This window comes from Sylvia atricapilla, chromosome 15, assembly GCF_009819655.1.
Source record: "Sylvia atricapilla isolate bSylAtr1 chromosome 15, bSylAtr1.pri, whole genome shotgun sequence".
Taxonomy (NCBI): Eukaryota; Metazoa; Chordata; class Aves; order Passeriformes; family Sylviidae; genus Sylvia; species Sylvia atricapilla.
In genome coordinates this window covers 3,970,124-3,982,811 of record NC_089154.1, presented here as the reverse complement: position 1 = coordinate 3,982,811, position 12,688 = coordinate 3,970,124, and the positions used below count along the sequence as shown (strand labels likewise).

The 12,688-nt window shown below is 53.6% G+C and overlaps 1 protein-coding gene across 1 annotated transcript; it reads right to left on the bottom strand.

Moving 5' to 3' along the window:
* Nucleotides 1-3,246: 3,246 nt before the first annotated feature.
* AMZ1 (archaelysin family metallopeptidase 1) lies at nt 3,247-11,638 on the bottom strand. Its single transcript, XM_066329578.1, has 6 exons — nt 11,333-11,638; nt 10,277-10,444; nt 9,297-9,425; nt 8,804-8,967; nt 7,242-7,418; nt 3,247-3,871 (listed from the first exon to the last, which is right to left on the bottom strand). The coding sequence occupies exons 1-6, from the start codon at nt 11,634-11,636 to the stop codon at nt 3,311-3,313; spliced, it is 1,503 nt and encodes a 500-aa protein (XP_066185675.1). The 5' UTR covers nt 11,637-11,638; the 3' UTR covers nt 3,247-3,310.
* Between the last annotated feature and the right edge of the window lie 1,050 nt (nt 11,639-12,688).

Here is a 12,688-nt window from a genome sequence, read left to right as displayed (position 1 = left end):
TCTGTGTTTGCTTTAGGGGTTGTTACCTAAAGCACAAACAGCAAACCAACAGCAGCTGCAGGAAGGAGGTGCTGGCTCTGCTGGGGGATCTCCTGAAGGTGGGCCATATGCAGGATTCACCACGGGGCAGAGGAGCACAAGGAGAGCCTTCCAGGGCTGCCAGCCAGAGCCCGGCCGTGCCCAGGGAGCCTGGGGCAGGCTGCTGGCACTGTGTCCCCCTGGGGCCTGCTGTCCCCTCCCTGAGTGCCCTCTTCCTTCCCAAAGGCTGTGGCTGAGGTGCTGCCCAGGGAGCACCCAGGTCTTCTGTCCACTCCCTGCCACACAGAGAAACTGTTCCTGGACCTCTGTAACCAACCCCAGCCTTGGCTGCTGCATTGAAGTGACTCCTGCATGTTGGTTTTATGTGTTGAGCACCCTACTCCTTCTTTCTGATGGTTGAGCCGAAGCTTGACCTTCTAAAGTGACTGCTAATTATCTCATCTGTATTTCTGTTTCACAGCTTACTCAGCAGCTTATTAGCTGCAAGTTATATTCCCACACCTTTCCAAGTAGAAGGATCTCCCCAGGAAGCTGCTGCTTAAAATGCAGGAAATCTGATTTGGGGGCTTACCTTCAATTTGGCTTGCTACTTATTCCTGTGTCAGCTGTTTTCTGCCCCCCTGCAACCCTGGTACATGCAGAGAGGAGAAGAAACTGTGCCTCTGTGCTTTATTTCTGGTTATAACCTTCATTTTTGGTGTAACTTTGCCCAGTGCTTTTATTCCTCTGTGACCCAGGCTGCCTCCAGTCCTTTCACTGGTGTGGGCTGGGGCAAAGTGCTGCTCACAGACCCATCCCTGCTTGACGTGCTGCTGCAGCACTGGAAGCCTTTGCTGGTGAGAAGAGGAGCCCCTCCACAGGAATGTCTTCACATGAGCAAACCCTGCAGTGGAATATTGCAGAGACCTTCTCCTCCAGCTGCTGAGGGACTTCCAAGTGTTCTCAGCCACTTTCTGCCTCTGGGCACTGCTGAGCTGACAGGGGAAGCTCCGAGTTCTTGTCTCATTCATGTCTTACCTGGAGCACTGTGGCGAGCTGGGCAGGTCAGTGGTGGTGTCAAAAATACACAGTCTGCAGTCACAAGAGCTCTTCAGCAGAAATTCCTGCTCTCTCAGCAGCACTGACATTGAGCCAAGTGTCACAGGGAGTCTCTCATCTGTGATTTCTGCCAGCCCTTCCGTGCCACCCCACTCCTCTGTTGTCTTTGGACTTTTACGATGCAAAGCTGCCTGTGTTCCCTTAGGCAGGATTGTCATCCTGAGCCTCTTTCTGCAAAGTTTCTACAGTTCAGCCCATTAACTCAGCACGGGATCAAGGAAGGAGCAAACACGGCTGAACAGAGAGTAACCTCTTGCTTAAAATAGTAGCTGTGTTGAGGCAAGGAGTGAGCGAGGCCGGGGCAGAGCGGGGGTTTGTGGCTCCGGCAGGGTTGGTTTGGAGGCTGTGCCCTGCCTCAGGAGCCGTCACTTTGCGGCTGCCGGGAGAGGGCGGCAGCGGCGGCTCCCGCTCCAGGCGCGCAGCCGGGAAAAACTTTTCCAGGAATTGCCGTCATCGGTCCCGAAGCCAAACTCCCTTTCCCTGCCGGTATGAATCATGCGGATGTGAAATGCTTGTGTTTCCAGAATCCGGCTGGATTTACTGCCAGATCGTTTTTTGCTACTCACCTGCGTGAGTAAATCTCCGGCGTTTTTTCCAGTGTCTTCCAGTTGTCCTCTTGCTTCCTGCTCCAGAATCGCACTGATGAGGTGGAGACCTCCAAGTGCAAAGGGCAAGAGCTCCGGAAAGCCCAAGCTGTTGCCTCCTCGGAGGGAAACATCCTCTCCCTCCTCCCAGCTGCACTGAACCCGTCCTGCCTGCTGGTGTTTTCAGACAGGAGAAATGTGGAGCTCGGCCGCGTTGCCGTGAACTGTGGGAGCGTTGTCAGGGCTCAGGGGCAGGGATGGAGAGGGGTCAGCCTTCGTCTGGCAGGAGCAAAGGACCCCGGGAGCTCGGGTAGAAATAGCCAGGAGGAGCAGAGAGGAGCAGCGTGCCCTGGCCGTGGGAAGGGAGGCTCTGCTCTGGGTGCCGGCACAGCTCTGCCCAGCACTGCACAGCCCAGCCCAGCACGGCATAGCACTGCACGGCACGGCACGGCACTGCCCAGCACTGCCCAGCACTGCCCAGCTCTGCCCAGCACTGCACAGCCCAGCCCAGCATGGCACTGCACCGCCCAGCACTGCACAGCCCTGCACGGCACTGCACTGCACAGCCCTACACAGCCCAGCACAGCCCTGCACGGCACGGCACTGCACCGCCCAGCACTGCACAGCACGGCACAGCACAGCCCTGCACAGCACAGCCCTGCACAGCACAGCCCTGCACGGCACGGCACTGCCCAGCACTGCACGGCACGGCACGGCACGGCACTGCACTCACTGCCTGCTCAGCGGCCGCCTTAGGGAGCAGGGAAGAGGGAAGGGCCAGGGTGGTGACTAACCAAGGCAGAAAGAGGAATACAAGTGTGATTTCCCCTTTTACATTAATAATCAATGAGTCCGTGAATGTTTCCAAAGGTTTCCTCTCCTGTGCCAGCCCACAGAGGATGTGAGTAGATCCAGCTCACGCTCCAAGCCTGGCTTTGTTTGAGCTCAGGCAGCTCTGGAGATCCTCTGGAGAGTCTGCCAAGAGACAGTCGTCAGACTGACGGTGCTTTTTGGGGCAGCCGAGGGATCTTTCTGCTTTACTCTGTGCCCATCTCCCCCGGTCATAATGAGAGTCCATCAGCCTGGACTGTGCCCCTGTGCTCAGCACAGCCTCCAGCTGATGGGGCAGTGAGCAGAGCACTGAGTGTTTGTGAGGGCGAGAGGAGAGGGAGAGATCTCTTCTGTGCCTGGGGCTGATGTGCCAAGCAGAGAAGAGCTCCCTGTGTGGGGAGGAGCTGCCCTGGTTTAATTTGCATCTGTTTGTTCGGATGGCCCAAGCTCCTGTGTGAGCATGTCCAGCTTTTAGTGGGGACCTGGCTGACCTCCTCCTGGCCGCCCTCAGACCAAGAAAATAAAAACACCAACATGGCACTTGAGGTGGGTGTGGAGTGGTGGTGTCATTTAGACCAGCACAGGAAAAACCCTGAGAGAAGAACTAATCACATCAAAACCGTGTTAGCAATCTCAGAAAACAAAACACCTTTTATTCCTGGGGGAGCTGCTGTTTCTCTGAGACAGCACAGCTTGGGCCGAGGAAGGCTGGAAGCGGGGCAGGGCCGTGAGCAGAGCTGGCCCGAGGCAGCCCCAGCCTAATTGTCCTCCCACCGCCAGCGCTGAGGGGACGATTCCCCTTTGGACAGTTTTCTGGAGCTCAGCTTCCTCCGCAAGGAGGAGAATTTGTCTCCGAGGACTTTGCGCAGCCCGCTGCTGTCCCTGGCAAAGGGCAGGTCCTTCCTCACGGCAGGCAGCTGGCCTGTGAACATCTCCCACTTGGCCAGGGCGTCCACAGTCCGGTCCACCCGAGCCAGCTCCTCCTCGGAGACGTTCCTCTCCAGGGCAGCGATGCACATCTCCAGCCACAGCTCGTAATCCCTGATGGAGTCCTTGGCCTTGGCCGGGCGGGGCCGGCTCTGCCCCTCGCCCGCGGAGCTCGGCTGCTCGTCGTGCTCCAGCTCCGGCCCCAGGGACAGCCCCTGGCTGCAGGTGTCGGGGCTCAGCGGCTCCGACACGGAGGTCACGGCCTCGGAGTCGTTCTCGCAGCACAGCCCGGAGTCGGAGCTGAACGGGAGCACGTCCTCGGAGGCCGACAGCTCGGCTGCCTCCTGCCTCGGCCACTCGGCCAGCACGGTCTGTGTCCAGGCGTACAGCTTCTGCGGTGAGAGCAGAGGGGTTTATTGTGGAGGGTGACAGGCACCACTTACACCTTCCCCAGGTAAACAGGTTTATCTCGGGTGCCTCAGCTGCCGCAGTCCTCTCTGCCAGACTGTGGCTTCAGACAGCTCCTGGTGACCCTAAAAAGCAGGAGCTTTCTCTTGTCCCGTTTTCTTGGACTGTGGCAGAGCTGCCTCCAGTCAGATGGGGGATTTATCTGCCCTGTTACTGAAGGTGGTAGGAGAAAACTGCACCAGATCACTCCCTGCTGTGTGAATGTGGTCTCCAGGAGAAGCAAACCAGCACCTCTCCAGAGGAAACTGTGTCATTCTAAAAACACCTGAGATGGTGGTGAAAATTGTGTTTCATCGTGTTGTTAATGCCTGTGGTTGTGTGTGTTTTATTCCCAAGAATAGCTGTTCCCCTCCCGAGCTGAACTGAACAAGAGGGAAGGCTGGCTCTAGGAAAGAATTAATGAAAGGAAAATGTCTGAGACAATTTCCTTTTTAAATATTAAGTGCCACAATGGGGCATAAAACAGGTTGCTCCTGGCACATTTGTTCCTTATGCTTTAGGGAATGAACCACATTACTCCAGTCATCCCTGGGTAAAAGGTGATCTCATCTGCCTTGTTCCCAGTGTTAGGGATTTTTGTGTGTGTTTTGTTCCATTTTTCACACTCCTCTGGCCTATTTCTTCACCTTTACTTTCTGCAGCTCCCAGTGATCGATTAGCCTGGGCTGTCCCCGTGTGTGCTGGGCTCAGAGCTGGATCCATCCCTGCTCAGCTCGGAGGGAGCTGCAGTGTTGGAGGAGCAGGCAGCAGATTCCAGCCCTGTGGAGCTCCTTTCCCTCACAGCCCCCCTGCTCCACCCCCTTCCCTCCTCTATTGCTCTCTCTTCAGGCAAGTGACAGAAAGGATAAAGAGCTCAAATTGAGTGGGTGGGAGAAATCGGCCCTGCTTCTCATTTCAGTCTGAGCATGGAGCCTGGGGGAAGAACCTCGTACAGGAATAAAATGGACCCTTTCAGCTTGGCTAATCCACCCTGCCCCCTCCCTCTGGGGCAAGAAAAATTGTAAAGGGACAACTTTTCTCCTGCCTCGTCCCACCTCCAGTGGCCCTTCCCTCCCTCTGGGTTTATCCAACAAAGGCAGTGCCAGAAGCTGCAGTGGGAGCTGGGCTGGTGAAGGGGACAGCCCATGGTTTGTAATGGCTCTAAATTCCCAAGAATAGGGAATCTGGGAAGGAATCCCAATTGCTACTTAGCCCAACTCCCAAGAAGAAAAAAGGCCATGGAGATGTGGATTTTCTAACAGTACATTTGGGTTATTCAAGGCAGAAAAAGGGGATGCTCGATTCAGGATCACTGCCTGAATTCCCAGAATCTCTTCAGTCTCTCTCATCCTTTTGGGTGGCTTATTCATTTGGACTTTGGGTGGGTTTGAAGGGCTGCAGCCTCTTGTGTTCTGCTGTTTAACCAGGAAGGGATGAGCTGTGTGTGGGTTTTGTTTACCTGCAGGCAAGAGCAGCTGAAGTCCACCCCAATGATGTCACTAAGACCTGCTGTCTGTGTGTGTGTGGCCACTGCAAACTCATCCAGCCACCACATGAGGACAGCCTGGGCTGCTGCACAAGCAGCAGGTGGAAATGTGGAAATGTGGAAACGTTGATTGTGGTGGGGAAACACCAGGACAATTAACTCGCTTTCAGTTGTCAAAATGACTCATGCAGGAATATGCAGCTGGAATAAAAAATGGAGTGTGGCTCTGAGTGCAGCTCAGAGAGATACGTTAAAGGGGCTCTTTCTGCTGGTTTCCTGCTCCACGCGCTCCTCTGCCCCAAGCCATGTCTCAGCTGCAGATCTGAGCAGTGTTACCTGCTGCCGCCGAGGCACAGCTTGGTTCTGGCATTTCCTGTGGTTATTGTGAGTGTCTGAGGCTGTTTTGTGGCAGGTGGGGATCTGTGATAGTTTTCCAAGAGGAAATGTGAGTTCAGGCTTACACTTAACGTGCTTGGCAAGTTAACTTTGCTCTGTTATTGTCTCGAAATGCTTTCTGCTCTCCTCTGTCAGGTTCCTTAACTATTTAATTCATCTCTGGCATTTATGTCTCCTCTCAACATTATGGCAAAGCCTCTTACAGAGATTATCACAGCTCTCTTACACCAGCTTGTACTGTATCTAGTAGAGCTTTGCCTTCTGGAGGAAGCAGATGTGACATTTGGCAAGTGCATCGTTCCTTCAGGATTGTGTTCCCTGTCACCAGAGGATGCTGAGCCAATCACAGTATTTGCTGCAGGTGGAAAGGCAAAAGTGTTTCTAGAAAAGATTAATGCAGGTGGCAGTTCTCTTCTAGAAAGCACTGGCTGGATGCTGACAGGCTGGGTGTTTAAATAAAGCAAAATTTATTCTTCTGATGGTTTGGGCAATTTAGACACCTCTCAGAGAGAAGTGGAGACCAAACAGCCAGAGAGTCAGAGAAGGGTCTGGCAGTACCACAGATAAGTAGGAAAAGCACAAAAATGTGTGTTTCCCCACACTCTTTGCCATGCTTCTGTGTATCTGATTCCACACTGAACAAAACTAGAGGCGTCTCCTTTCTCATTCTGCTCGTATCTTGTTACAAATACAACCCCCAGACTGTAAAATAGGCTGCTCTGGAAAATCCTGTGATGTGTGTCAGACAGGAATTACAGCCAGGGAGAAGATGGGTGCTGAGTGAGAATGGGGACAGGATTTCTATCCCACCAACCATTTGGCTACTGCTTTATAGACAGCAGAGATAAAAACCTTTTCAAGAGTTAAGGGTGTGTTAGCACTGTTCTTGATCTGTCTAAATGTGGTGTCAGCAGTGCTATGGGTGGGAGAGAAGAGACAAAAGATGAGTCTGGGACCCTCCACGTATTGTGGGTAATAATTTGGGATCCTTTCTCATAGATTTCAGCAGAGGAACTGCAGCAAAGTACACACATCATGTTTCCTCCCTGTTCCCAGCAGCCCAGAGAGGCACAAATCCAGGGTGGCACAGGAAAGGGCGTAGCTGTGGGAATCCCTGCACTCACTGCTGATCCTGTTTGCAATCTGCCTGCCCTCCCCACTTTGTTTTCGGGAGTAGGAAAATGTGGTTAGACTGTGGCAGTGTCCCTTGGGAAGAGCCAAAAGCCCTGGAGCTTGTGCAAAGTTGGTCAGAGCCCGTGCAGGACCCTCCTGTGTTCAGGTGTGAGCTGCTGCCTCAGCACCTCGCACTGACAGCTCCTGAAATCTGCAATCCTCTGAGATCTCCTGCCCTCACCACGCTGCTGCAGCACCTCCAGAGCTGAGCTTTGGGCTGATCCGCCCTGTCCCTGCTCCAGGAGGCTGTTGGGGCTCACCCTGTAGCGCTCGATGAGTTTGAAGCCCACGACGTGCTGCAGCTTTCTCAGGCAGATGGGGCAGGGCTCCAGCGGCCTCTGCAGCGCCTCGTCCAGGCTCAGGGCGCCCTGCATGATGCACTGCAGCCAGCGGCACGTCCCCAGCCCCATCAGCTGGCAGATCTCGTGGCAGGTCACCTGTCAGGGAAGCAAAGATCTCTGCAGCGCCTGGTCAGTCCTGTCCCCGCTGTCCCCTCCTCCTCCTCCTCCGCTGTCCCACCGTCCCTGCTCTCTGGCAGTCTGACCAAGCTCTTGCTCAGCAGTGGCTCTCCTCCAGCCAAAGCTTTTCCCAGGTGATGGGAGAACCTGGCTGCCTCTTCCCAGCTCCGTGTTTGTGCTGTGAATGAGGGATGGGTGTGGGTGAGGCAGATGTGGGAAGCCCTGTAGGCAGCGTGTTGGGGGATCTTCCCCAAGGACACTGTGGTGTTTGGAGGGGGGTTTTTGTAATTTAAGGGTGTTTTTAAGGATGAAAACCAGTCCCAGTGGGGCCTGAAAAGAGCAACACAGCCTGTGTGAGAAATGTGCGAGAAGCTGTTGGCAATAACAGATCCGGGTCCTTCCAGAACAGACTCCATCAGCGTTTGTGCCAAAGCAAAAATCTGAGCTGGAGTCAGCGGGCCAAGCATGACTGCCTTGGGAATTGGCAACTGTGGAAGGGCTGAGGATGGAGGATTCCTCTCCTCCTCCCATTGCAAGTTAATATCATCTGCAATTGTTACAGGAAGACCTCGAACTAGAAAATCCTGAGCAAATACCAGGGGAGCAAAGGGAAATGGTTTTGAAGGTGCTGCTGTGGCTGCTCTGTGTGGGCCAGGGAGGAACACTGGAATATGGCAGGTGTTGGGATGAGGGAGGACAGCACTGGTGGATGTGTTGGAGGTGAGGGGGGTTAAGGGCAGCTGCATACCAACATACACAAGAGATGTGCAAACTTGGCTGAGGTATTATTCCCACCCATCCACGTAACAGGTGTGGCACAGGGACCACTCCTCTTACAGACACCAGTGTCTGAGGAGGACAGAGTCATCCTTTGCAGCCATCCATGAGTAACACACAGCCCCACCAGCTATTCTGATTAACCTCCAAGCACTGCATCAGCCCTGCAGAAAAATACTTAGGATTACCCAAGCAGGAGCCTGGGAACTGGGCAGGGTTGTTTCAGTGCCACTCCATGCCACAGCCTGGTTTAGTGGAAGGTGTCCCTGCCCATGGAGAGATTTGGGACAAGATGGTCTTTAAGGTCCCTTCCAACTCAAACCATTCTGTGATTCTGAGGCAAGTCCTGCAGCCTCCCCATAACTGGTGTTGTCATTTGCTCTGGTGGCAAGGGGAGTAGGAGTTGTCCATGCAGCGCTCTAAAATGCAAGCTCCTTGTGTCTGAATTCAGTGTAGCTGTGATTGCCTGTGCCTCTGGGGGCAGTCTCATGGCTGCTTGGCTTGGCTGAGGCACGGATTGTGCCCTGCCCTGCAATATTTAACCCTACACAGGAAGAAGCACGGGCTGCAGAGGCTGCTGGTCCTACCTTGCAGCACTGGACCATCTCCTGGGCACTGAACTGCAAGGTCCGCTCTCTGCCCTCCTTGCTGACTTCACACAGCTCCTCCTCCTGCGTGGGTGGGCTCAAGCTGCTACAGCCAGCCTGGGGGAAATCCCCGGAAAACCGGGCAAAGCTGCAGACTCCCACTTCTGTGAAGAGAGGAGTACAAGTCAGGCTCTTTTACAACTGTGTCTGACCTTAGGCAGCACGAAAATACAGCTGTGGGAGCGCAGTCCAGCTGAGCACACAGGGTGGGATGAGACCCACTCCTCAAAAGGTTTGTATCACCTCAGTTATCTCTGGATCAGGAGCCCTGATCCCTCTGATTTCGCTTTGGAAAACCTAGTTCCTCTTGCCAGGGAATAAATAACATGTTAAGGGTGAGATTTGGCCGTTCCAGCATCACAGGGGAGGGCCTTTGGTGCAGTACTGCCTTACTCACACACTGTGCTGGGTCACCATGGGACACCAACCCCACCTTGTCCTGGCAGGAATTTGCTGAATGTGAAGCTCCAGGTCTCACATGGGTAAAGGTCCAGCAGGGTAAGTCCAAGGACACACAGGGCATCCATGGGCTTGTTGTTCTTCAGGAAATTCAGGATCCCATCTGGACAAACACAAGAGAGATGTTCATTTAAGTGAAGAATCCCTGGATTTTTGCTGCTGATGGGGAGGAGGATGTAATCCAAGCGCACAGACAGGCAGAGCTGCTGGATTAACCATCTCAGGTGGAGAGCCATGGCTGTATAGTCCATCTCTCAAATCAGAGAAGACTTGACTTTGGAAGCATTGCTGAGCACAGAGTGAAAGCAAAGCAGAGCTCCTGGTGAATTCAGTACTAACCCACGGGAATGAGCACCTGGGAGCAGAATTTCCCCACAGGCATTTCAGAACTGAGCTGGAACAGCCCCAGGACCGCAGTGCTGGGTCTGTGCTGAGCACGTGCTGCCCGTGGTACCTGCAAACATCTCATTCCAGGTGGATGTTTGTGCAGGGCGAATTTGGCAGCTGGCAAACTCAGTCCCCTGGGGAACTGTGACACTTGAACCCTAATTTCCTATCATGAAAGGCCTGGGAGTTTCCCCCCTGCACCACCCAGGCCAATGATTTTCTTTGGCTCTGGACAGGGGATGGGAGAACTCGGACTGCACCAAACCAACAGAGCCTTCCCGCAGAGCTGATCTGATCCTTTGCAGGGCTGGCACCTAAACATAATAGCACTGAAAAACACAAACAGCAGAGGAAAATATGATGAAAGTCACTTTGTTTTTTATTCCTGTTTCCAGCCTCAAAACTCTGGGCTTTCCATGGGAACAGGATTTCTCCCTTTTCACTCCCTTCCTCATCCCCTCCCAGCTGAGGCAATGAAGGGCTGTGTCAGGCATTTCCTCAGGGAGAACCCGTGCCCGTGTGCCAGGCTGGTGTCCTGTGTCCTCCCTGCTGCCAGGTGCCTCTCACCTGCGTGCAGCTGCACCCTGTCCGAGTCGCGGCTGTGGCGGAAGCAGCAGTGGATGGAGGAGACGGGGATGGAGGGAAGGCACTTCACACGCAGGCCCAGGAAGAAAGACTCCACACAGCTCTGGAGGGAATCCAGCAGCGAGAGCCCAGCAGGGCCTTCAATTAAATCTGAGGAGAGAAGCTCTGTTACCAGTCCCTTAAAGCCAGGGTGAGCATTAGGGTCTGAAGGGGGTTTGTGGCACTGGTTGCAGCAACTTGGGGAAGGGGCAGGCTGGTTCATTCTGGAGTTAATTGCTTACTCTGGGATGTGGTGGACACCTCTGGATGGTTATGGCTATAGAGGAGAAGCTCTTTCTGAGAGGTTGCTCAAGGCATTAGCATGCTCTCATTACCAGAGCAGATGTGCTGGAAGGTTGGGTCCTGTACAAGTTGTGCAGAATGATTAACGTGGGAATGTGTGGCTGTGTTTAATGAACCATCAGAGATAGACCTCCAGAAATGCTGGTTTTTCCAGCGTTGTTTCATACTTTGATATACATATATGCATAAATTCACAGCAAGCCTCCCCCAGGGGCACACATACCATTTATATGGCAGATCTACCACCACGGCTTGTGACTCTGGACTGGGGCAGTCACAGCCTTGCCTGTCACACTTGTCTTTGCCGTGCATTTACAGGCGAGCCTTCAGAGGAGGGCATTAGCAGGACTCAACACCACCCTCCTGTGTCTCTCCAGGCAGCCCAGGGAAGACCACCCTGTGAACCCAATATTCTCTGAGCCTGAGAATTGCCAGCTCTTCCCAGGGGAAACTTTTCAACAGTTTTTCCCAAAACAACCCTGCGTAAACAATATTCCTTTCCCATGACAGCAGGAGTCGTTTGCTTTGTTATTTGTGTTCCTTAGCCAATGGGAGAGGTGTCAGTCCTAAGGACCAGTAATGTGACTTTTAGCGCAGTATGTTACAAAAGGGCTGAGTGAATTGTAAATAAAGCCTTCTGATTTCTACCGCCTCCTGACTGGAGTCAACGTCTTTATTGTGCCACCCCCCCATTACCTATAGGCTGCAGGTAAATGTGCTTTCGGCAGAAGTTCTGCTTCCTCCTCAGCATGGCGTGGTAGAAGGTCTCGAAGTCCTCGGGGGCATCGGGGTGGCTGAGCAGCCAGTCGAAGGCGGTGCGGATGAGCAGGGTGCAGAAGAGCGTGCGCTGGGGGTTGTAGGCCTCAGACAGGAACAGCTTCTCTGCCCTGGAGAAGGCCTTGGCGTAGAGCTCCTGCAGCGCGGGGTCGGTGGAGATGAGCGCGTCCTTGAGCGCGCGCGGCCCGAAGCTGAACTCCTGCGCGTGTCGGCACTGCAGCATGGCGGGGCACGCCGCGCCACGGGCAGCGTTAGCCTGCTGCCAGCTGATAGCTTGGTCCCAAGAAAGCCTTTTTCTCAAAACAGTCTTGGCAAACAACTGTCCTGTCCCGAAACAATCTGTCTCCGGGGTGGCGTTTTGCTGTTTCTCTGGTTTAACCCGTGGGATTAGAGAGGCGTCGCTCCTATTCACCAACCATGGTGAGTCTGTGTGGGAACACCTTATAAAAGTAGTAAGAATTTAGACAATAAAGCTTGTTTCTATGCTCTCTGCCTTCTGAAATATTTGGAGACTTTCATCTTTTTTCGTGTCCTACAGCAACCGGCACGGCCACACAGCTGGCCCTGGTGGGGACAGAAAACCTCACGCTCAGCCCTCGCAGTGTGTGTGCCAATATCCTGGCCTTGGGGTGCCCTGGGGTGACTTTTTGATGCTTCTATCCCCAGCTGTTTGTTCTGTTTATGCTGGATATTAAGTTCTACACCTTTCAGGCTGGTTCTGAGAGCAAAGGGGAGGAAAGAAGCAGCAGCAGTTTGTTTTCAGAAACTGCTCTCACTCCCCCCATTCCGCTCCTGCACTGTGCTGTCTGCACACGGACAGACAGCAGGACACAGAGCTCCTGTGCTTTGAGTCAGTCTGTGCCTAGCTGAGGCACAGAAGTTCCCTGGACTGTTTTTTTCTTTTTCTTGGGCCTGTTTAACCCTGCTACGGACTGAAAACCCAGAGGAGCACCCAGAGCTCACCCTGGGCCTCCAGAGGGACTGATGAGACACTGAGGGAGCCAAGCTACAGCCCCAGCAATGAACTACTGAATTTGCCATCTCACCTCAGAACAATGAGAGGTTTATTGTTTCATATTATTCTTTCTTTATGCTTGTGGACACTTTGCTAAATAAGTAGTTTTTTCCACTTTCTTCTGAGGAGGTTTGTTCCTTGGACCAACTGGGCGAGGGGCTGCTTGAGGTTGCTGTTCTGGAGGGACCCTATTTGGAGGTTTCTAAACCAGGGCAGTGAGATCCTACAAACACCACACACTGCTCTGGCCTGCAGCCCCA